Below are 26,161 nucleotides of genomic sequence, written 5' to 3'. Positions count from 1 at the left end.
CATTCTTTATTTTTTAAAATTTAAAAAAAATTTTAAGCCCTCTATTAACTCCTTTAATTTTCATTTTTATAACCTACTATTACTTTGCAACAAAAAAAGAGAGACCCTATTTTTTAAAGCAAACTTCATATATATATATTATAATTTTTGTGACTTTTTTTTTCTTTAATATTGTATTTTTGAAAATCCAACCTGTACTCTAGATTTTTAATCTTTGCTTTTTGGTAGTTGTTATCAATTTTGTACATTTAAGAACCCAATCTTCAGTACCCATTTTTACTTGGGAGTGAGATTACTGGCTTGAATGCTCTCTCCCCCTTTGGACTTTTCTTTTTCTCCACCAGGTCACCTCTATCTCCTCCCTCCCCCTTCTCTTCTCTACCCAACTCTGTGAATCTCTGTGTGTTCCGGGCTGTGGAGAACACTTAGGGAACTGATTACTGGCTGGATCTGTGTCTCTGATTCCCCCCTTTATCCTCCTGGCCACCTCTGTCTCCTTCCTCCCTCTTCTCTTCTCTGTGTAACTCCATGAACATCTCTGAGTGGTCCAGACTGTGGAGCGCACATAAGGAAGTGATTACTGGCTAGCTTTCTCTCTCCTCTTTTGATTCCACCTCATCTAACTTGGGTTACCTCTATCTCCCTCCTCCCTCTTCTCTTCTCCATGTAACTCTGTGAACCTCTCTGGGTGTCCCTCACTGTGGAGAAACTTTTCGTCTTTAACCTAGATGTTTTATTAACGGTGCTGTATAGATGGAGAAGTCTTGAGGCTACTGTAAAAAGAAGACTGAAAACCAGAAACAGGAGGCTTAAGTCCAAATCCTGAGAACACCAGAGAACTCCTAACTCCAGGGAACATTAATTGACAGGAGCTCATCAAATGCCTCCATACAGACACTGAAACCAAGCACCACCCAAGGGCCAATAAGTTCCAGAGCAAGATATACCACGCAAATTCTCCAGCAACACAGGAACACAACCCTGAGCTTCAATATACAGGCTGCCCAAAGTCACTCCAAACCCACTGACATCTCATAACTCATTACTGGACACTTCATTGCACTCCAGAGAGTAGAAATCCAGCTTCACCCACCAGAACACCAACATAAGCTTCCCTAACCAGGAAACCTTGACAAGCCACCCATACAACCCCACCCACAGTGAGGAAACTCCACAATAAAGAGAACTCCACAAACTGCCAGAATACAGAAAGGTCACCCCAAACACAGCAATATAAACAAGCTGAAGAGACAGAGGAATACCCAGCAGGTAAAGGAACAGGATAAATGCCCACCAAACCAAACAAAAGAGGAAGAGATAGGGAATCTACCTGATAAAGAATTCTGAATAATGATAGTGAAAATGATCCAAAATCTTGAAAACAAAGTGGAATCACAGATAAATAGCCTAGAGACAAGGATTGAGAAGATGCAAGAAAGGTTTAACCAGGACCTAGAAGAAATTAAAAAAGAGTCAGTATATAGTGAATAATGCAATAAATGAGATGAAAAACACTCTGGAGGGAACAAACAGTAGAACAATGGAGGCAGAAGATAGGATTAGTGAGGTAGAAGATAGAATGGTAGAAATAAATGAATCAGAGAGAAAAAAAAAAAAAAGAAATGAGGACAATCTCAGAGACCTCTGGGACAATGTTAAATGCCCCAACATTCAAATCATAGGAGTCCCAGAAGAAGAAGACAGAAAGAAAGACCATGAGAAAATACTTGAGGAGATAATAGTTGAGAATTTCCCTAAAATGGGGAAGGAAATAATCACCCAAGTCCAAGAAACCCAGAGAGTCCCAAACAGGATAAACCCAAGGTGAAACACCCCAAGACACATACAAATCAAATTAACAAAGATCAAACACAAAGAACAAATGTTAAAAGCAGCAAGGGAAAAACAACAAATAACACACAAGGACATTCCCATAAGGATAACAGCTGATCTTTCAATAGAAACTCTTCGGGCCAGGAGGGAATGGCAGGACACACTTAAAGTGATGAAAGAAAATAACCTACAGCCCAGATTACTGTACCCAGCAAGGATCTCATTCAAATATGAAGGAGAAATCAAAAGCTTTACAGACAAGCAAAAGCTGAGAGAATTCAGTACCATCAAACCAGCTCTCCAACAAATGCTAAAGGATCTTCTCTAGACAAGAAACACAAAAAAAGGGTGTATAAACTCGAACCCAAAACAATAAAGTAAATGGCAATGAGATCATACTTATCAATAATTACCTTAAATGTAAATGAGTTGAATGCCCCAACCAAAAGACAAAGACTGGCTGAATGGATACAAAATCAAGACCCCTATATATGTTGTCTACAAGAGACCCACCTCAAAACAAGGGACACAAACAGACTGAAAGTGAACGGCTGGAAAAAGATATTCCACGCAAATAGAGACCAAAAGAAAGCAGGAGTAGCAATACTCATATCAGATAAAATAGACTTTAAAACAAAGGCTGTGAAAAGAGACAATGAAGGACACTACATAACGATCAAAGGCTCAATCCAAGAAGAAGATATAACGATTATAAATATATATGCACCCAACATAGGAGCACCACAGTATGTAAGACAAATGCTAACAAGTATGAAAGGGAAAATTAACAATAACACAGTAATAGTGGGAGACTTTAATACCCCCACTCACACCTATGGATAGATCAACTAAACAGAAAATTAACAAAGAAACACAAACTTTAAATGATACATTAGACCAGTTAGACCTAATTGATATCTATAGGACATTTCACTCCAAAACAATGAATTTCACCTTTTTCTCAAGTGCACATGGAACCTTCTCAAGTGCACATGGAACCTTCTCCAGGATAGATCACATCCTGGGCCATAAATCTAGTCTTGGTAAATTCAAAAAAATTGAAATTATTTCAAGCATCTTTTCTGATCACAATGCAGTAAGCTTAGATCTCAATTACAGGAGAAAAACTATTAAATAAATTCCAACATATGGAGGCTGAACAACACGCTGCTGAATAACCAACAAATCACAGAAGAAATAAATCAAAATATGCATAGAAATGAATGAAAATGAAAACACAACAACCCAAAACCTGTGGGACACTGTAAAAGCAGTGCTAAGAGGAAGGTTCATAGCAAATCAGGCATACCTCAAGAAACAAGAAAAAAGTCAAATAAATAACCTAACTCTACACCTAAAGCAACTAGAAAAGGAAGAAATGAAGAACCCCAGGGTTAGTAGAAGGAAAGAAATCTTAAAAATTAGAGCAGAAATAAATGCAAAAGAAACAAAAGAGACCATAGCAGAAATCAACAAAGCCAAAAGCTGGTTCTTTGAGAGGAAAAATAAAATTGACAAACCATTAGCCAGACTCATCAGGAAACAAAGGGAGAAAAATCAAATCAATAAAATTAGAAATGAAAATGGAGAGATCACAACAGACAGCATAGAAATGCAATGGATCATAAGAGACTGCTGCTGCTGCTGCTGCTGCTGCTGCTAAGTCGCTCCAGTCGTGTCCGACTCTGTGCGACCCCACAGACGGCAGCCCACCAGGCTCCTCTGTCCCTGGGATTCTCCAGGCAAGAATACTACTATCAGCAATTATATGCCAATAAAATGGACAACTTGGAAGAAATGGACAAATTCTTAGAAAAGTACAACTTTCCAAAACTGAACCAGGAAGAAATAGAAAATCTTAACAGACCTATCACAAGCACGGAAATTGAAACTGTAATCAGAAATCTTCCAGCAAACAAAAGCCCAGGTCCAGACGGCTTCACAGCTGAATTCTACCAAAAATTTAGAGAAGAGCTAACACTTATCCTACTCAAACTCTTGCAGAAAATTTCAGAGGAAGGTAAACTTCCAAACTCGTTCTGTGAGGCTGCCATCACCCTAATACCAAAACCTGACAAAGACGCCACAAAAAAAGAAAACTACAGGCCAATATCACTGATGAACATGGATACAAAAGTCCTTAACAAAATTCTAGCAATCAGAATCCAACAACACATTAAAAAGATCATAAATCATGACCAAGTGGGTTTTATCCCAGGGATGCAAGGATTCTTCAATATCTGCAAATCAATCAATGTAATACACCACATTAACAAATTGAAAAATAAAAGTCATATGATTATCTCAATAGATGCAGAAAAAGCCTTTGACAAAATTCAACATCCATTTATGATAAAAACTCTCCAGAAAGCAGGAATAGAAGGAACATACCTCAACATAATAAAAGCTATATATGACAAACCCACAGCAAACATTATCCTCAATGGTGAAAAATTGAAAGCATTTCCCCTAAAGTCAGAAACAAGACAAGGGTGCCCACTTTCACCACGACTATTCAACATAATTTTGGAAGTTTTGGCCACAGCAATCAGAGCAAAAAAAGAAATGAATCCAGATTGGAAAAGAAGAAGTAAAACTCTCACTGTTTGCAGATGACATGATCCTCTACATAGAAAACCCTAAAGACTCTACCAGAAAATTACTAGAGCTAATTAATGAATATAGTAAAGTTGCAGGATATAAAATCAACACACAGAAATCCCTTGCATTCCTATACACTAATAATGAGAAAATAGAGAAATTAAGGAAACAATTCCATTCACCATTGTAATGAAAAGAATAAAATACTTAGGAATATACTTACCTAAAGGAACAAAAGACCTATATATAGAAAACTATAATACACTGGTGAAAGAAATCAACGAGGACACTAATCGATGGAGAAATATACCATGTTTATGGATCAGAAGAATCAATATAGTGAAACTGAGTATACTACCCAAAGCAATTTATAGTTTCAATGCAATCCCTATCAAGCTACCAACAGTATTTTTCACAGAGCTAGAACAAATAATTTCAGAATTTGTATGTAAATACAAAAAAAACCTCAAATAGCCAAAGCAATCTTGAGAAAGAAGAATGGAACTGGAGGAATCAACCTGCCTGACTTCAGGCTCTACTACAAAGCCACAGTCATCAAGACAGTATGGTACTGGCACAAAGACAGAAATACATATCAGTGGAACAAAATAGAAAGCCCAGAGATAAATCCATGCACCTATGGACACCTTATCTTTGACAAAAGAGGCAAGAATATACAATGGAGAAAAGACAATCTCTTTAACAAGTGCTGGGAAAACCAGTCAACCACTTGTAAAAGAATGAAACTAGAACACTTTCTAACACCATACACAAAAATAAATTCAAAACGGATTAAAGATCTCAATGTAAGACCAGAAACTATAAAACTCCTAGAGGAGAACATAGGCAAAACATTCTCCAACATAGATCTCAGCAGGCTCCTTTACCTGCTCCCAGAATATTGGAAATAAAAGCAAAAATAAACAAATGGGACCTAACTAAAATTAAAAGCTTCTGCACAACAAAGGAAACCATAAGCAAGGTGAAAAGACAGCCTTCAGAATGGGAGAAAATAATAGCAAATGAAGCAACTGACAAAGAATTAATCTCAAAAATATACAAGCAACTCCTGCAGCTCAACTCCAGAAAAATAAATGACCCAATCAAAAAATGGGCCAAAGAACTAAACAGACATTTCTCCAAAGACATACAGATGGCTAACAATAAACACATGAAAAGATGCTCAACATCACTCATTATTAGAGAAATGCAAATCAAAACTACAGTGAGGTACCATTTCACGCCAGTCAGAATGGCTGCTATCCAACAGTCTACAAGCAATAAATGCTGGAGAGGGTGTGGAGAAAAGGGAACCCTCTTACTGTTGGTGGGAATGCAAACTAGTACAGCCACTATGGAGAACAGTGTGGAGATTCCTTAAAAAACTGGAAATAGAACTGCCATATGACCCAGCAACCCCACTGCTGGGCATACACACTGAGGAAACCAGAAGTGAAAGAGACACGTGTACCCCAGTGTTCATCACAGCACTGTTTATAATAGCCAGGACATGGAAACAATCTAGATGCCCATCAGCAGACAAGTGGATAAGAAAGCTGTGGTACATATACACAATGGAGTATTACTCAGCCATTAAAAAGAATATATTTGAATCAGTTCTAATGAGGTGGATGAAACTGGAGCCTATTATACAGAGTGAAGTAAGCCAAAAAGAAAAACACCAATACAGAATAAACGCATATATATGGAGTTTAGAAAGATGGTTAAAGATAACCCTGTATGCGAGGCAGCAAAAGAGACACAGATGTATAGAACAGTCTTTTGGACTCTGTGGGAGAGGGCAAGGGTGGGATGATTTGGGAGAATGGCATTGAAACATGTATAATATCATATGTGAAACAAGTGCCAGACCAGGTTTGATGCATGATACAGGATGCTCAGGGCTGGTGCACTGGGATGACCCAGAGGGATGGGATGGAGAGGGAGGTGGGAGGGGGGTTCAGGATTAGGAACACGTGTATACCTGTGGCGGATTCATGTTGATGTATGGCAAAACCAACACAATATTGTAAAGTAATTAGCCTCCAATTAAAATAAATTTATATTTTAAAAATAATCAGAATGGAAGAAAAGAGAAACCATTAGGAAAGGACCCTACGGCTTTATGTCTCAACAAAATAATAGCTCTGCAAATATGTATCTTAAGCTTATAGGCCTTTTCATAGTGTTCATGAGATTCAGAAGAGATTAAGAAGAGGTGGCAAGAATACAAAGAAGAACTGTACAAAACAGGTATTAATGACCCAGATAACCACCATGGTGTGGTCACCCACCTAGAGCCAGACATCCTGGAGTGTGAAGTCAAAGTGGCCTTAGGAAGCATCACTATGAACAAAGCTAGTGGAGGTGATGGAATTCCAGCTGAGCTATTTCAAATCCTAAAAGAGGATGCTGTTAAAGTGCTATAGTCCAGATGCCAGCAAATTTGGAAAATTCAGCAGTGGCCACAGGACTGGAAAAGTTGAGTTTTCATTCTAATCTGAAAGGCAATGACAAAGAATGTTCAAATCACTGAAGAGTTGCATTCATTTCACATGCTAGCAAAATTATGCTCAAAATCCTTCAAGCTAGACTTCAACAGCATGTGAACCGAGAAATTCCACATGTTCAAGCTGGATTTAGAAAAGGCAGGGAAACCAGAGCTCAAATTGCCAACATCTCTGCTGGATCATAGACAAAGCAAGTGAATTAAAAAAAAAAAATCTGCTTCATTGACTATGCTAAAGCCTTTGACTGTGTGGATCACGACAAACTGTGGAAAGTTCTTCAAGAGATGGGAATACCAGACCACTGTACCTGCTTCCTGAGAAACCTGTATCCAGGACAAGAAGCAACAGTTAGAACTGGACACGAACAATGGACTGGTTCCAAATTGGGAAAGAAGTACATCAAAGCTGCATATTATTTATTTAACTTATATGCAGAGTACATCATGTGAAATACCAGGCTGGATGACTCAGAAGCTGGAGTCAAGATTGCTGGGAGAAATATCAACAACCTCAGATATGCAGATGATACCATTTTAGTGGCAGAAAGTGCAGAGGATCTAAAGAGCCTCTTGATGAGGGTGAAAGAGGAGTGAAAAAGCTGGCTTAAAACTTAGCAGTCAAAAAACAAAGATCATGGCATCCAGTCCTATCACTTCATGGCAAATAGATGGAGAAAAAGTGGAAACAGTGACAGATTTTATTTTCTCGGGATCCAAAATCACTGCGGATGGTGACTGCAGCCGTGAAATTAAAAGACACTCACTCCTCGGAAGAAAAGCTATCACCAACCTAGACAGTGTTGAGACATCAACACAAAGCAGAGACATCACTTTGCTGAGAAAGGTCCATATAGTCAAAGCTATGGTTTTTCTGGTGGTCATGTACGGATGTGAGAGTTGGACCATAAAGAAGGCTTAGCACCAGTGAATTGACACTTTCACACTGTGGTGCTGGAGAAGATTCTTAATAGTCCCTTGGACAGCAAGGAGATCAAACCTTAGTCAATCCTAAAGGAAATCAGCCCTGAAACTCATCGGAACGGCTGATGCTGAAACTCCAGTACTTTGGCCACCTGATGCAAAGCCGAGTCATTGGAAAATACCCTGATGCTGGGAAAGACTGAGGGCAAGAGGAGAAAGAGGCAGCAGAATATGAGATGGTTGGATGGCATCACTGACTCAATGGCATGAGTTTGAGCAAGCTCCAGGAGATGATGACGGACAGGGAAGCCTGGCGTGCTATGGTTCATGGGGTCACAAAGAGTTGGACACGACAGTGACTGAACAATAACAACAAAACTTATAGGTATTTTGTGGTACCGCAAGGGACATATTTGAGATACTAGTCCTAGAACATGCTATTTCAGTCCCAGTACATTCTCCTAATTCCATAAATGATTGAGAGGTTCTTTTAGTAACACAGTGCCCCATATAAAGCAATATTTTCATAAACAACAAAAACACAAAACCCCACCCCAAACAAAACCCTGCTTTCTGTAGGTTGGTCTCAGCTTCTTATATCTGTGATTATTGGTTCATCTTACCAGTTTGAGCTACAGGATATATTTACATTAAAGAGAAGGAAAATAGGAAGAAAAATGGTCCAGGTAAATCATTTCAAGTTTCATGTGTCTAGCTTTCAGTTTCCACATGAAATTGTGGAGGAAGGGTTTCTGCCTCCAGGAGTCTGAGTCCCTTCTCTTCTCTCAGACCTGCTCCCCCTCCACTGTCTCCTCCCTCAGTGAGCAGTGGTGTCAACAGTCTTCCCCACTGCTCCAGCCAGAAACCGAAGAATCATTGTCAACTTCTCACTCTCTCTTACGTCTCAGATGCAGTTGATTGCAAAACCCTATGGATAAGTTGTCCTCAGACTTAAACGAACATCAAGATCACTTGGAGGACTTGTTAAAATAGATTATTGGGCTCCACTGGACCCCGAGATTGAGATTTTGGAGATTTGGACTGAGGTGCAGGAGTTTGCATTTTAACACTCCCCGGGGTTGCTGATGCTGCTTCTGGGTCCCCTCATTGAGGAGCGGGGCTGTGGACGACCCCTGAACTATCTCTGTCAGCCCCTCTGTGCCGCAGTCTGCATAAGACCTTGTTTTCTCTCTGGCTTCCTGCCACAGCCGTCTGGCTGGCTGGCTGTCTCTCTGCCTCTAGTCAGTATGCTTCATTCTGCCAGTGAGACCTGAAAGACATCGTGTTCTCTGTGGTAGTTTGAAGTCTTGTGGGGACTCGTGAGCTACGGCCCCAGCCTGCCCACTGGCTCCTGGACTGTCCTTCCCCACCCCTCTTTCCTTGTTACAGCCAAGCTGAGCTACTCATCTTTGCTTCAGAGTCATACTGCCTTATACTGCTGTTGCTTCCACCTTGGTTGCCTTTTCTCCTTTTTCCATCCACAAAGGAGTTGTGGTTCCTTCCTTGACAGCTCTGCTCGGAAGCCCCTGACTGCTCCCCTGATCTGGCAGCACTCTGTTTGCACTTAAACCCCGACTCGCTTCCTAGAGAGGATGTTCATTAGGCCCCGCACCTTGCACGGTGCCTGGGGGAGGAGAGTCTCATGGTGGGCACTCAGTAGGCATATGAGTGATTGAATATGCCATTCAGCATTCTTTGGATCTGAACACAGTCCCTGGTGGATAAGGGTTGCCACTTACAAATCTTTTTTTAACTCTTTATCTCTTGTGCTTTATCTTTCAGTTCCTTTTTTAGGGAATAGCTTTTTCTAATATTGTAAAATCAGAAAAGGGAGAATCCTTTTCTCTGTTGGTAATCTACATTTCATCCTAAACCCATGAGAAGTATTTGCAGAACACTAACAACCCCAACATATTTTCTAGGGAAGACTTGATAATTTGGCTCTCTCTCTTTGGAGGAGGGGACTTTATTAATTGTTATTTATTAAGAACTGTTATTAATGTGAACACATCTTAAGTGTACAGCTTGGTGGATTTTTCCAACTGAACACACCCAGGGTTAGGGTTAGTTTGGTGGGTGCAGTGAATCACACCCTCTCAGTACTCACACTCTCGAGGCCCACATTGATTCTGGACTTGGTCATGTGATATGAGAAGAAGCTTGGTTAGTGTTTGCACAGTGGGGCTTGTCCTTTCAGAATGCTCACTTTTCGGATTCTTCCCCTTGGACCCAGCCCTTCCACTGTGAGAAGCCCACCCTAGGCATGGGGAGAAGACAATTGGAGGAGAATGGGGAGGGGCAGCCCTCTCACCAGCCAATTTTCAAGTCAGCAGCCAACACCAGTTTGCCAGCAGACAAGTGAGCCTTCCTTGAAGTGAATCCTCCAAACTCAGTTCAGCTGTCTGTTCTGAGCCCTGCCCAGATCTGGAATCATGACCAAATAAACAATTGTTTTGTTTCCTGAGAATGGTTGTTATGTAGTGGTAGATTAGCAGAATGAATTGAACAAAAATAGGTTCTGTTTAGTTTTTTAATTGCCATGTAACAAATCACCCTGAAACTTAGAAGCTTAAACCACAGCCATTTTATTTGCTTCTGATTCTTCAGTCTGGGCTGGCCTCAGGCTGCGGGTGGTCATTTACGTGGCACGTAGCCCACTGGCAGGGCAGATGGAGGCCATGTTCCGCTGAGATGTTTGGACTTCTCTCTCTTTCCTTGTAGTCTGGGAGCCTGTTCTATGTAGTTTGGTCTCTGCATGTGCTTCAGAATCCAGAGAAAATTTGCTTTTGTCTTCCCACCTACTTGAATGGCAGCCACCTCTTTTCCCCCAGCACTCTGCCCAAAGTGAGGGGATGTGCATGGCCCATCTCTGTTGGGAGGGGACTTTGTTTTCTTGGTCCCCTTACAACCTCAGCTCTCTGACGAGATAAGTTATGATTTTGTTAAGACTCTCTGGCTTCATCTTGTTGCAATGGAAGCACTTTTTTCGCAGCTTTCTGCATGTGAAGCAGAAGCAAAAAACTGCTAGATTCTGACTGAAAAGAAGGAGATTCAGTTCTTAACTCTATCATTTAGGATTTGTGATCTTTGCTAAGTCACTGTTTTCTCAGTTGTAAAGTGGGAATAATAATAAAAGTAGTAATAATTATCATAGTAGACTTGTCAGTGGAGTGGAAGGCTATTTGGAGGATTACATAAAAACACATGGGAAAGCACTTATAAACCAGAAACTGCTGTAAAATAATGATGATCATCACCTTCTAAGCTGGCGTTTTCTTTTTCCATTTTCAGAAATGATCTTCAAGACACAGAAATAAGTCCTGGACAGAATCGTCGCACAAGGTCAGCTGAAAGTGCTGAGCTTGAGCCAAGAAATAAGCGGAACAGAAATTAGTGTGGTGACTTTGCCAGTGCAGTCTTTGGAAGATAGTGTTTTGTTGCTGTGTAGATTTCATATTCATAAATTTCCCAAGTGAAGATGTTACATTCTAAATGTTACATTTAACTGATTTTCAGTCTTTTCTGCCTTTCCAGGAAAAGAAAAAATCTTACACAGCATCCTCACTTAGTCAGTTACCCACTGTCCCTAAAACATCTCACTCTAAAAACACTGGCATCCACATGTTCACCAGCTTTGCAGAAGACACAGACTTGTTTGTTTTTGTTTGTAAGTTTCAGGGTATATTAATATTTAAGCCATTCTCCTGTCTCTTTCATGGAGAAGCCAAGTTCAGAAAAGGATCCTTCAATCCCTCTACCATAGGGACCAGTTGAGATGTCCAGAGCCACTGTGTTTCTGGAAAGGCAAGCAGGGTGTCCTAACTCACAAGGCCTGGAGGCCAGCACCCATGTCACAGCTGTTACACGATTGCTTGTCGCCCAAGTTTCATGTGGTCCTTAGTTAGACCCATGTCTCACACTTTGCTGGAAGCAGGACGTTGGTACTGTAACCTAAAGGCACAGAACAATAGAATACTGGGCTTATTCTTCAGAAATAGCTCTTACAGATGATTTCTTGATCTTTTTTTTCACTTGAGTAAATCGAATCTTAACACTTTGAATTCCAGCTATGAAATGGAGAGAATGCAATAAATGGCTTTTGTAACTGAACAGATTATATATCAGTTTAAAATAAAGTCCTTGAAACAGTCTTCTGTGAATAGTTGAGTACAAGCTACATATCACTGGAAGGGGTTGATCAGAAATTGTTTTCTCTGTGCAAAATGTCCCACAGTTCCCAGTTACTTCCACAATTCCTAATGCCTGTTTTGGCATTTCAGAGCCAGTCCCCTCTCATGGGTGCCAGGAGCTCTGGGGCTGTCTGTGTCCTGATGACAGCAGTCACTTCACCAGAGTCCAGGAAGACCCTCATGTTGGTTCAGGGGTGGAGGGCCTGCTCTGGGCCAAGTGCTCCATCATCTCAGGGCAGCCACCTCTGCTCCCTCTGGGCTCCTGGGAGGAGAAGGTGGCCGGAGCTCTACTGTATAAAACAGCACCTAAAATTAGGAAGGACTATGGGGGAAAGTGCTCTCCCATCAGCTCCCAGATGGCCTGGTGATGCACGATTTCTTCTCTGCTTACCCATGAGGCAGGGCTCTTGCCTAGAAAGGATTCCAGGCAGCCACGTGGGTAAGTGGGTCAGCCTGCTCCAACTTCAAGAAGTTGTCAGAATGCCACAGCTTCTCTCGTATGCTACTCCACATCTCCTGCAGGTACCATGGGCTCCCCACTCTGCTCTCAGCATTTTGGGAACAACGCTCCATCCCCGCCTCTATCTCAGGTAGCTGCACCCCAACCTCTCCCAGGCAGCAACGGTCAGGCTGGCAGATGTGCTCCACTGTATGTAATGGGGGCCGGTGGCCTTCCCTGTAATCTTGGCTTGGCAGCCAGCACTATGCATCAGATGACTGGCTCATGGGGAAGGAGAGGCATGCGATTTCCTTGCCTGTCCTCGGAGAATCCCGCTTCATCACTGGACTGAAGTGGTTGGTTCCTGCCCTGTGAGCGTCTGCCAGGAAGTTCTTTTGATGCACTGTGCTGAGGAGGATCTGAAGCTGCTACCCACCTTCTTGAGGGCTCGGGTGGTGAGTTATTCACACCTAGGCTTCTGAGGCTTGTCATGGAGGGAAAAGGAGGGATGGGGAGGTTGAAAGGGGAGGAAACATCAACTGGCTCTCATCCATGGCTTCTATGGTGATTCATGGCTCAGGACCAGTTCCTGGGAATCCTGCCCCTTGGAGACCACAGCGACTTCATTTGCTTGTTATCCTGCCCCTTGGAGACCACAGCGACTTCATTTGCTTGTTTCTTTAACAACTTCATTGAGATATAGCTCACTTTACATACAATTCACCCATTTACAACTTCCAATTCAAGTTGGCTTCTGGTATATTTTGAGTCCTGCAACCATTGCCATAATTAATTTTAGAACATTTTTGTTGGTTTTAGTCCCTTACTCATTATCCCCAACTCTCTCATCCTTCCCAGCCCTAGGCAGTATCTACTTTTTCCCTGTATTTCCTTATTCTGTACATTTCAAATCAGTGGAATCATACACTATGTGGCTTCTTTCACTCAGCATAATTTAAGGTTCATCCATGTTGTAGCATGTATCATTCCTTCATATCTTTTAATTGCTGAATAATACTTCATTGTATGGGATATACCATGTTTTGTTTATCATTCATCAGCTGATGGGTATCCGGGTTGTCTTGATTCATTCTGACTATTGTGAATAATATGCTATTTTGCCCATTTTAAAATTGAGTTTTTAGAAAATTATTGCATTGTAAGATAGTGTTTAAAATTTCAGTTTCTTTGCATTGATAGGTTAGAAAGATTAAATTGAGTTTTGCATATTAATCATGTATCCTACAACCTTGCTAAACTAACTTTGTAGAAGTTTGAAAACTTTTTGGTAGATTCCATAAGATTTTCTACATAGAAAATTATCTAAACATGTTATCATGTAAAGAGTTATATTTCTTACTTTCCAATCTGGATTCCTTTTATTGTGAGTATAAATTCTCTATAGATACATGCTTTGAATGAGGTTGGAATATTTGCTTCTATCCCTAGTTTGCTGAGAATTTTTAAAAAATCAGAAATGGTTATTGTATTTTGTCAGATGCTTTTTCCATGTTTATCGAGATGATCATATAGTTTTTCTTTCTTTTGGTTATTAATATTATGAATTATACAGATTGATTATAAATGTTAAAACAGTAGCAGGAGAGACCCCACTGGGTTATCTTTTTATTTCTGTTGGATTTCATTTAGAATTTTTTGCATCTATGTTCAGAAGAATATTGGTCTGTAGTTTTCATTTCTTGTGATCTCTTTATCTAATTTTGGTATTAGGATAATGCTGGCCTCATGGAATGATCTGGGAAGTATTTCTCCTCTTCAATTTTCTGGAGAAGTTTGTGTAGAACTGGTATTATTTATTCCTAAAGTATTCAGTAGAATTCATCAGTGAAGCCATATGTATTTTCTTTGTGGATAGGTTTTTAACAATACATTTCATTTCTTAACTAACGGATATAGAACTATTCAGGTTACCTGTTTCTTCTTAAGTAAACTATAGTAGTTTGTGTATTTTGAGGAATCTATCCATTTCATTTAAATTGACAGATTTACAAACAAACATTGCTCATAATTTTCCCTTTTGTGTACAAGTTTTGTGAAAACCTCTCTCACTTTTTTCATTTCTGTTATTGGTAGGTGATATTTTCTTTCTTTTTCCTCATCAAACGGTTTAGAAGTTTGTTGTTTTCATTGGTCTCAGGGGACCACTCTTGGTTTTGTTGAATTTCTCTAATATTTTGCTCTTTTCTATTTGATTGACTGCCACTCTGATCTTTATTATTTCCTTTCTGCTGCCTACTTTGGATTTAATTTGTTTCATTTTGGTTTTTTTGTAGTTTCTTAAGGCTTAGGTCATTGATTTGAGCCCTTCTTTTTTAAGATAGTCATTTAATGCTATAAAATTTCCTCTAAGTACTGCTTTAACAGCATTCCACAAATTTTTGTATGCTGTGTTTTAATTTTCATTCAGATCAAAATACTTTCCATACTTTTGATTTCTTATGTGACACTGAGTTTTATATAACTGTTAGTTTCCAAATATTTGATAATTTTCCAGAGATTTTTTTTTATTGATTTCTAATTTAATTCCATAACTTTTATGACTTGAACCCTTTTGCATGTATTGAGACTTTTTCTAATGCCCTAGAAATGGTCTGTTCTGGTAAATGTCCAGCGCGCGCTTGAAAAGAATAGATGCTCTGCCGCGTCAGGTCGCTTGACAGTGTTACTCGAGGCCACTCTGTCCTGGCTGGTTTTGTGTGCTGCTTCTATCAGTTTTTGAGAGAGTTACTGACATTTTTGAATATCCTTGTGGATTTGTCAGTTTCTCCTTATAGTCTTCATTTTTGCTTCATGTATTTTGAAGCTTTCTTATTAGGAGCATAAACATTTAGGATTGTTATGTCCTCTTGACGGATTCATCACTTTTTTTCCCACAAAGTAGACCTTCTTTTTCTATATTAATATTCTTTGCTCTTAAATCTACCTAGTTTGGCATATTCTAATACTCCTTCCAGCTTGTCTTTGGCTAGTGCATTTTTCATCTTTACTTTTTAAAATTATTATTTAATTTTCATTTTTTTAGTTGAAGTAAATTGATTTACAACATTAGTTTCAGGTATACATCATAGTGATTCAATATTTTTAAATTATACTCCATTTAAAGTTATTATAAAATATTGGCTGTATTCCCCATTCTATACAATATATCCTTGTAGCTTATTTATGTTGTACTTAGTAGTTTGTAGCTCTTAATCCCCTGACCTTATTTTTCCCTCCTCTGTTCCATCTCCTTACTGGTAACCACTAGTTTATTCTATATATCTGTGAGTCAGTTTCTGCTTGTGCCTTTATATTTAAAGTGTGTGTCTTGTAGGCAGCATATATATAGTTGAGTCTTATTTTATTAGCCAATCTGACAATCATATTTTCTCCCTTTTAACTGGTATATTTAGAACTTCTACATTTTATGTTGGTGTGGTTGTCTTTAAATCTATCATTGTGTGGTTTGTTTTCTATCTTGTCCCATCTTCTTTATTATTCCTTTTTTCTTCTTTATTTGGACTAATTATTTTTATTCCATTTTATTTATTTGATGATTTATTTGCTATTGCTCCTTATTTTGTCATTTTAGTGGTTGAATTAGGATTTATGATAATCATTTTTAAGTTATCACAATTTACTTTCAGGTGTTACTATACTACATCATGCATAATTCAAGAATCTTCTGATGCTTCCATTTAGCCACCCCCCACATTTATATTATTGCTTTTATACTTTTTATTTTTACATATGTTATAGACATCATAAGTTCAGTTCAGTCACTCTGTCATGTCTGACTCTTTGCAACCCCATGAATTCAGCAGCACACCAGGGCTCCCTGTCCATCACCAGCTCCCAGAGTCCACCCAAACCCATGTCCATTGTGTCGGTGATGCCATCCAACCATCTCATCCTCTGTCGCCCCCTTCTCCTCCTGCCCTCAATCTTTCCCAGCATCAGGGTCTTTTCAAATGAATCAGCTCTCCGCATCAGGTGGCCAAAGTATTGGAGTTTCAGCTTCAACATCAGTCCTTCCAGTGAACCCCCAGGACTAATCTCCTTTGGGATGGTCTGGTTGGATCTCTCAAGAGTCGTCTTCAACACCATAGTTCGAAAGCATCAATTCTTCTGCACTCAGCTTTCTTTATAGTCCAACTCTCACATCCACACATGACTACTGGAAAAACCTTAGCTTTGACTAGACGGACCTTTGTTGGCAGAGTAATGTCTCTGCTTTTTAATATGCTGTCTAGGTTGGTCATAACTTTCCTTCCAAGGAGCAAGCGTCTTTTAATTTCATGGCTGCAGTCACCATCCACAGTGATTCTGGAGCCCAGAAAAATAAAGTCTGACACTGTTTCCCCATCTATTTGCCACGAAGTCATCGGACCGGATGCCATGATCTTAGTTTTCTGAATACTGAGCTTTAAGCCAACTTTTTCACTCTCCTCTTTCGCTTTCATCAAGAGGCTCTTTAGTTCTTCTTCACATTTTGCTATAAGTGTGGGGTCATCTACATGTCTGAGGTTATTGATATTTCTCCTGGTAATCTTGATTCCAGCTTATGCTTCCTCCAGTCCAGCGTTTCTCATGATGTACTCTGCATATAAGTTAAATAAGCAGGGTGACAATATACAGCCTTGACGTACTCCTTTTCCTATTTGGAACCAGTCTATTGTTCTATGTCCACTTCTGTTACTTCCTGACCTGTATATAGGTTTCTCAAGAGGCAGGTCAGGTGGTCTGATATTCCCATCTCTTTCAGAGTTTTCCACAGTTTATTGTGATCCACACAGTCAAAGGCTTTGGCATAGTCAATAAAGCAGAAATAGATGTTTTTCTAGAACTCTCTTGCTTTTTCCATGATCCAGCGGATGTTGGCAATTTGATCTCTGGTTCCTCTGCCTTTTCTAAAACCAGCTTGAACATCTAGAATTTCATGGTTCACATATTGCTGAAGCCTGGCTTGAAGAATTTTGAGCATTACTTTACTAGCGTATGAGATGAGTGCAATTGTGTGGCAGTTTGAGCATTCTTTGGCATTGCCTTTCTTTGGGATTGCAATGAAAACTGACCTTTTCCAGTCCTGTGGCCACTGCTGAGTTTTCCAAATTTGCTGCATATTGAGTGCAGCACTTTCACAGCATCATCTTCCAGGATTGGAAATAGCTCAAGTGGAGTTCCATCACCTCCACTAGCTTTGTTCGTAATGATGCTTCCTAAGACCCACCTGACTTCACATTCCAGGATATCCGGCTCTAGGTGAGTGCGAGTGATCACACCTTTGTGATTATCTTGGTCGTGAAGATCTTTTTCATACAGTTCTGTGTATTCTTGCCACTTCTTAATATCTTCTGCTTCTGTTAGGTCCATACGATTTCTGTCCTTTATTGAGCCCATCTTTGCATGAAACGTTCCCTTGGTATCTCTAATTTTCTTGAAGAGATCTCTAGTCTTCCCTGTTATATTTTCTCTATTTCTTTGCATTGATCACTGAGGAAGGCTTTCTTATCTCTCCTTGCTATTCTTTGGAACTCTGCATTCAGATGGGTGTATCTTTCCTTTTCGCTTCCCTTCTACATTGTTATTGTTGTTTAGACAGTAAATTATCTTTTAAAGTGGTTTATATAATAAGAAAAAAAAATCATGTCTATGTAGTTAACCATTTTTGTGCTTATTGTATCCACGTTTCTATCTGGTATCATTTTCTTTCCACTTGAAGGCTTTTTAACATTTCTTCTGCTGGTGATGATTTTGTTCAGCTCTTGTATATCTTCATTTAACCTTCAATTTTGAAAGAAATGTATTTAAATACAGAATTGATGTTTGACACTTTTTTTCCCCTTGTAATTTGCTTTGTTTCCTCTGAGAAAGTTTCTGTCATCCTTGTCATTCTTCTTCTATTGATAACATGTCTTTTTTCTCTGGCTGTTTTTATGATTTTATCTTTTTTATTAGAGTTGAACACTTTTAATAGTAATAATATTATTGGTGTCATTTTCTTCATGTTTCTTGTGCTTGGGGTTTCTTGAGCTCTTTGGATTTGTGGCTTTATCATTTCATCAAATTTGGAAAATTTTGACCATTGTTTTCTTCTGTCCTCTCCTCTTGACTCCTCTCCTGTAAGGGTTTAATTTGTGTATATGTTAGGCCATTAAGTTATCACACAGTTCACTGATGCTCTTTTCATTTTTTAAAAATCTTATCATTCTGTGTTTCATTTTGTATAACTTCTGTACCTCAGGTTATTTCATCTCTTTTTCTGAAATGTCTGCTCTGTATTTAATCACATCCACTGTGTTTTTAATTTTTATTTTTACTTTATTTTACTTTACAATACTGTATTGGTTTTGCCATACATTGACATGAATGTGCCATGGGTGTACATGAGTTCCCAACCCTGAACCCCCTTCCCACCTCCCACCCCACATCATCTCTCTGGATCATCCCCATGCACCAGCCCCAAGCATCTTGTATCCTGTATTGAACATAGACTGGCGATTCGTTTCTTACATGATAGTATACATGTTTCAATGCTATTCTCCCAAATCATCCCACCCTCTCCCTCTCCCTCAGAGTCCAAAAGTCTGCTCTACACATCTGTGTCTCTTTTGCTGTCTCACATACAGGGTTATCCTTACCGTCTTTCTAAATTCCATATATATATTTTAGTATACTGTATTGGTGTTTTCTGTTTATAATAGCCAGGACATGGAAACAACCTAGATGTCCATCAGCAGATGAATGGATAAGAAAGCTGTGGTACATATACACAATGGAGTATTACTCAGCCATTAAAAAGAATACATTTGAATCAGTTCTAATGAGATGGATGAAACTGGAGCCGATTATACAGAGTGAAGTAAGCCAGAAAGAAAAACACCAATCCACTGTGCTTTTCATATCAACCACTGTAGTTTTCATCTCTCAAAGTTTGATTTGGATCTTCTATATCTTCAATGTCTCTACTTAATTATCTGAACACGTAGAATGCAGATCGAATAACTATTTTAATGTCCTTATCTGCTAATTCTAGCATCTGTGTTAGATCTGGGTCAATTTTAGAAGGTTAATTTACTCCCATATTATGAGTTATGCTTTCCTGATTCTTTGCCTGCTTGGTAATTTTTTATTGAATGCAAAACATGAATTTTTCCTTGTTGGGTTCTGTATGTTTCTCTTTTTTTTATAAATAATATTGATCATTGTTCTGGGACACAGTTGAGTTATGTGGAAACAATTTGATTCTTTTGGCTCTTGCTTTTCAGACATCTCTGGTGAGCGCAGAACAAGACTCAGTCTAGGGCTAATTTTTTCATACCGTTGAGGCAAGACCTTCCTGACTATTCAACTGAATGCCCTGTGAAGTTTGAGTTTTCTAGTCTGGCTGGTGAGAATAGGCTGGGTCCAGCTGTATGTGAATGTTGGGCACTGATATGGCAGATCCTTCCAAATGGTTCTTTGCCAGCCTCTGGTGGTTTCCCCACAAGTGCTAATCAGTATTCTCCTGAAGACTCAAGACAGACCCTCTGTAGGTGTGCACAGTTTGCTCTCTGCAGAAATCTCTCCACGTCTCTGTCTAGTCTCCCTGGACTTCCGGCTCCATCTTACTCAACTCAGGGAGCTCACAGAGCTCTGCTGGGGTATCCCTTCCCTGCATGCCCTGGAAACCCTCCCAAGGCAATTACCTGGGGCAGCTAAAGGGCTCACTTACCTGGCGCTTTCCCATCTCTCATGGATCACTGCCCTTCATTGCCCAATGGCAGTTTTTGAAAATTGCTGTTTTACAAAACTTGTTTTTTGCATGTGCTGTGTGATTTCAAAATGTTTTGCATGTTTTTAAAACTTTTTTTTTGTTCAGTTCAGTTCAGTCTCTCAGTCGTGTCTGACTCTTTGTGACCCCATGAATTGCAGCACACCAGGCCTCCCTGTCCATCACCAACTCCCGGAGTTCACTCAAACTGACGTCCATCGAGTCGGTAATGCCATCCAGCCATCTCATCCTCTGTTGTCCCCTTCTCCTCCTGCCCCGAATCCCTCCCATCATCAGAGTCTTTTCCAATGAGTCAACTCTTCGCATGAGTGGCCAAAGTACTGGAGTTTCAGCTTCAGCATCATTCCTTCCAAAGAATACCCAGGACTGATCTTTAGAATGGACTGGTTGGATCTCCTTGCAGTCCAAGGGACTCTCAAGAGTCTTCTCGAACACCACAGTTCAAAAGCATCAATTCTTCGGCACTCAGCTTTCTTCACAGTCCAACTCTCACATCCATACATGACTACTGGAAAAACCACAGCCTTGACTAGACGGACCTTTGTTGGCACAGTAATGTCTCTGCTTTTGAATAGGCTATCTAGGTTGGTCATAACTTTCCTTCCAAGGAGCAAGCGTCTTTTAATTTCATGGCTGCAATCACCATCTGCAGTGATTTTGGAGCCCAGAAAAATAAAGTCTGACACTGTTTCCACTGTTTCCCCATCTATTTCCCATGAAGTGATGGGACGAGATGCCATGATCTTCATTTTCTGAATGTTGAGCTTTAAGCCAACTTTTTCACTCTCCTTTTTCACTTTCATCAGTTTCAGTTTTTAGTTCCTCTTCACTTTCTGCCATAAGGGTGGGGTCATCTGCATATCTGAGGTTATTGATATTTCTCCCAGCAATCTTGATTCCAGCTTGTGTTTCTTCCAGCCCAGCGTTTCTCATGATGTACTCTGCATAGAAGTTAAATAAGCAGGGTGACAATATACAGCCTTGACATACTCCTTGTCCTATTTGGAACCAGTGTGTTGTTCCATGTCCAGTTCTAACTGTTGCTTCCTGACCTGCATATAGGTTTCTCAAGAGGCAGGTCAGGTGGTCTGGTATTCCCATCTCTTTCAGAATTTTCCAGTTTATTGTGATCCACACAGTCAAAGGCTTTGGCATAGTCCTAGGGTAAGAGAATTCTCTGATTCCTATTACTCCACTTTGGCTGGAAGTGAAAATTGTCTAAATTGCCTTTTTATTTAAATTGTAATTTAAAAAAGTAATCTCAAGATCATCCATAGGGGAATAGTTCAGTATATGTGGTACATGCATACAATGTCATATTTTAAAGCTGTTAAATGTTTAGGAAGAATATTAGTAGGTATAACTTGATACTATAGTGTGTAAATAAAAGAGATTACACATCCATACCTATAGTAAATTCCAGTGCCTCAACATGTATAAATATGTATTTTTCATGTACTATGTGTATACACAGAGAAAATAAAATACCCCAGCGTAAAATTTCTCAATTTTGGATGAATTTTAACCTTTGGTTTCTTCATTTTCTAAATTGTCTCTAATGCATTCATTGAGAATCCTAACATGTATATATGTGTCTATATGTACATATTATGTGTGTAAGTGTACACACACACAGGCACACACATTGTGTGGGGGTGAGGGGGTTAAGGAGGAAATGCAGAGGCTTGATTACAGGAAGCAGAGGAGACTTTGGCCAGAAGCCAGGCTCTGCCACAGCTCGTGATTCAGGGCAAATCATTTTCCTTCACTGGACTCCCAGTCTTCTAAGCGGTAAAATGATCTTCAGACCCACCCCCCTCCCCCACTAGAACATTCTGGCAGCCAGTGACTGATTGAAAAAGCATGTGGCCTTGCTAGTTCTGCCCTTTTCATTTCTTCTCCCATGGCTTTCTGAAGATAGATAAAGTGCTCTCTGTGAGTCCAGATGGAGGCACCATTCTCTCGGTCTGTTTTTCTAGGCCAAGGACACCTGGAGTAGGGAACTGCAAGGAATTTACACTTTCGAAGGAGCATCTCCCTCGGCTTCTTCCTGCTAGTCTGAAGTGAGCAGCGAGCCCTGGGTTGGTCAGCAGCCAAGGCATTACCCATGGTAGGAACTGGGGGAAAGTACGGATCCTACCTGCCATGCCCACCCCCTACCCCCCACTGCCCCTCACCAGCTGGTGCCCTGCTCACTTCCAGGACAGCTGGTCTCAGCTTCCCTGGGGCACCTCCCTGTCCCTGCCAGATGTGAAAGCACAGCTTGCTCCTGCTGCACAGTTCTTCCATCTTCTGTCTTTAAGTAGTCAGGGTGTTAGCCCTGAGAAGTAAAGGATGACAGCGGGAATTGGAAAGGGATGCTCGATTAGAGAGGCGATGGCCACCCGAGCATGTTCTGCATCTGCAGTCCAGGACAGTGAGGGGCCTGAGAACCATGGCATGAATCAGAGGTGTTTAGCCTAGAAAAGAATGTCCTTCAAAACATTGGTATCTTTGAATAATAAAAGCTAGCATTTACTGAGTACTCTGTATATGCCAGGTACTGTGCTATATTACATACTTTGTTTTAAAAAATTTCCCAGGTTCCATATACAGATGAGGAAACTGAAGCACAGGTAAACAGAGAATCAGCATTAGTGTACCACAGTATTAATTCCTACAGACAAGATTCACCAATGGATGCTAACATGGCAGGTAAAGAGCTAAGCCACAGAGCTAGGAGTGGCAGGGCTAAGATCTGAACCTGGGTCTAATTCCTGTAATATTTACCACATCTGGAGAATTAGATTCCCACCCCTCCCCCTTCCCCCCCCTCCCCTGCCGGGACCTATAGGTAAAATTGAAAATTATAAGAACACAGATTTCAACTCAATATAAATAATTTCTGTTTCCACTATTCAAAAAAGACAGGTAGTGAGTTCACCATCAGTGGTTGTAAACATACCAAATATTTGGCAGGGATATTATAGAATTGATCCACATATTGAGTATATAATGTGCAAGCTCAGGATCACAGAGTGACCTCTTTAAGGTCACTAAGAAAGGATGTGGATTTAAGTTGGAGGAAAGAAAGTGTCAACCAAAAGACAACATCCAGGATTTGGGAGCAGAATGCCAGGAGACATTAGGACCAAAGTCAAGAATTCTTGGCACATCCAAAGATAGATGGCCTCTGAAGTGGCAGTAGGTGTAGAGCAGGCAGGTTTGGGACCAAGATCTGGAGCTGTGAAGTATTTGGGAATCCCTCACAAAAGCCCTGCCCAGAAACATCACATTTTATTTTATTTTGGTATTTTTTCTTGACCTTTCCACTGGCCTTGAGTTTAGGGCTCCATATGGCCCCCAGTGCTTTCACATGGGCTGAAACATCCCTGGAACTGATACCACAATTGTTTGCTGAATGAACACCACGCCTGGTCCCACTGTTTCCATTTTTAGAAGTGTGCCCTCAATGCCTAAGTAGACCGGGAACTTTCAGAATTGGGGGTTGGGGTGTCCTCGTTTCAGAACCAGAACCAGACTTAGCTGAGTAAAGACCAGAGGCTGACTTAGGCAGGGAAAAAAAGTTGCCATACCCTAACATAAAGACAAGAATAAAAACATTGTAAATTAACTATACTTCAATTAAAAAAAAAAAAGGGTTTAAGTAAAAACATGAAAAAAAAAAAAAAAAAAGATTTTTTTGGCCATAACTCCTCGCAATACACTAGCCTCCTCCAGCACTAGCCAAACACCCATGTCCATGCTGCCCAGCTAAAGTCAGCCAATCAGCAGTGGCTTCAGTCCCGCACCCACGCTGCTCACGCGAGGGTTCAGAATCCACAATGGCTGCGCTTCTGTAGCCCGTTATTTCCACAGCTGAAGAGGAGCCTTTTCCTAAACAGGTGCATTTCTGCTCCTCTGAACTCAGCAGTCTTCTAGACTAGCTCTAGTTTGTCCAGTGTGTGCCTCCCCAGTGGTCCTCTCCTGTTTAGCAGATGGTTGGGCCTCTGGTTGTCGGTGCTGAAGGGTGGCCTCTTCCTTGGACAAGTTAGAGATGAGTCGTTTGCCCGCTGGCCCATGGGTGCTCAGCGAATAGCCCTTAAATAGTTTAATGTTTGGGGGAGGGGGGCCCTCTGACTTGTCCTAGGGCCCTGGTAGGGGATAAGGCCCCAAAGTAGGAAACAGCCAGAGGGAAGAAGTACTTTCTTGCTGGGAGAGCAGCTTGCGCTGGACGTGAGGGAGCTGGGCTGGGACGCGAGGAGAAGGCTCTGAGCATTCCGGCAGCGGTAGGTAGCCCTCTGTTTCTTATCCCTGGAATGTTGCCCTTCACCTTGCCCGTCTCTGTCCGTCACACAAACCCTTCAAGACAAGACAAACCCTGTCTGCATGGAGGAGGGCTGGGTGAGGCTACGGAAGACAAGCTGTTCACACATGTTGGCTGGAAGTGATCTTGCCATCGGCTGATAGAATCAGTCCCTGAGATGTTCTGATATTTGAAACAGTGGGCAGATTACGCAGTATCACCCTGGAAAAGATCCGTGGGAAAAATCACCTCACCTTTCTGCTGTCTTCCCCTGTAAAGTGAGGAGACTGGTCCAAGAAAGCAGACGCCCACACCCTGTCTGCTGATTTAATTGGTCTGCAGTTGGGCCTGTGATGTGGTAGGTTTTGAAACCTTTCCAGATTTCTTCCCAGTGGGGTTGAGAACCATGGAGCTAAGTTGGTATTTGAGAGCAGTTCCTGCTCTGATTTTCTTTGGCACAGGCTTGGTGTGGTTTGTACAGGCCAGATGCACAGTATGTGGAAAAACAACCTAGGGGTTAATGTTTTCAGTGGTAATAGGAGTCGTGCCTCCCATTTGTTGAGTTCCTATTCTATGCTAGTTTCTTTGAATACATTGTGTTTTAATTAAATCGTCCTAACAATCCTTTGAGATCAGTATCATGATGGCCATTTTAGAGATGAGGGTACTGAAGCTCAGAGAAGTGATTTGACCTGCTCAGCGTCACACAGCAGTCTGATCAGTGGCTGACCTGGATTTTGAACATGCCTCTGAACTGACTTCAAAGCTAGTGCTCTTTCCAAATTGGGAAGTTCAGCATACACGGTCATTTAAATAATTGCTTGGACAGTTAATGCAGTTGTGGGTTTCTTTAGTAGCTAACCGGGAAACTGGAAATAACTCTGTCCATATGCGATTGAAATCAGCAGGCAGGTGGGGGGCGGGGCGCAGCCTTCTCCCTTGCTTCACATTACGTTAGACAAATTAAATTAACTAGGAGCATAGGCATTGGCCTGATTAGCAACATGAATGTGCAAGGTGGATTCTTGGATCTCAGCTACTTGATGCAAAGCTCTGGTGGATTCAGGTGGCCAGGTGCAGAGCACGAGGTGGAGAGCTGGGCCCTCTGGGGACTGAGACATGAGTCAGTCATAGTGTCTGTTCCAGGAAGCTCATGGTCTAGTTTGGGAAAGACAGAAGCCACTTGGCTGACTAGTACAGAGGAGGGCATTGGTGTAGGACCCAGGAAAGAAAGGAGTACTGATTGAAGCAGGATACCACCCAGCTCCACAGAAGCTGTGATACTTTCCAGGTAAGACCTGTTGAAGAGAATTTCCAATGCCTGAATAGACTGGAAAACAGGCTTGTGAGACAGAGACAGTGGAAGAGGTCAGGGAGGTGTCTTTCTGATATAGGGGAATGGGGCAGTGTCAAGAGCATGGGCACCTAGGTGTAACTGTGCTGTGGTTCATACCCAGGGCATCTCTCTCTTCCTTTCTAGTGGAATTGCACCCACCTCTGTATCAGCCTTTCCTGGGACCCCATGGTAGGCTCCCGTCACTGGCTGGTCATTGGTTTGGGCTCAAGCAGTTGCTGCAGCTGTGGTCAAGGAGGTGTGAGAGGAGTGTGG

At 40.9% G+C, this 26,161-nt stretch overlaps 1 protein-coding gene across 1 annotated transcript in view; it reads left to right on the top strand.

Moving 5' to 3' along the window:
- RAD18 (RAD18 E3 ubiquitin protein ligase) overlaps positions 1-12,023 on the top strand; it is a 112,882-nt gene extending 100,859 nt beyond the window's left edge. Inside the window, exon 13 of the mRNA XM_040245996.1 lies at positions 11,156-12,023. Coding sequence (XP_040101930.1) covers positions 11,156-11,258 — 103 coding nt within the window. The 3' untranslated portion in view covers positions 11,259-12,023. The remainder of the gene's footprint in view (positions 1-11,155) is intronic.
- The last annotated feature ends 14,138 nt before the right edge of the window (positions 12,024-26,161 follow it).

The sequence above is a fragment of the Oryx dammah genome, unplaced genomic scaffold (assembly GCF_014754425.2).
Source record: "Oryx dammah isolate SB20612 unplaced genomic scaffold, SCBI_Odam_1.1 HiC_scaffold_9, whole genome shotgun sequence".
Classification (NCBI taxonomy): Eukaryota; Metazoa; Chordata; class Mammalia; order Artiodactyla; family Bovidae; genus Oryx; species Oryx dammah.
The sequence above is the reverse complement of the archived record's forward strand: the minus strand, read 5'-3'. Positions and strand labels throughout refer to the sequence as shown.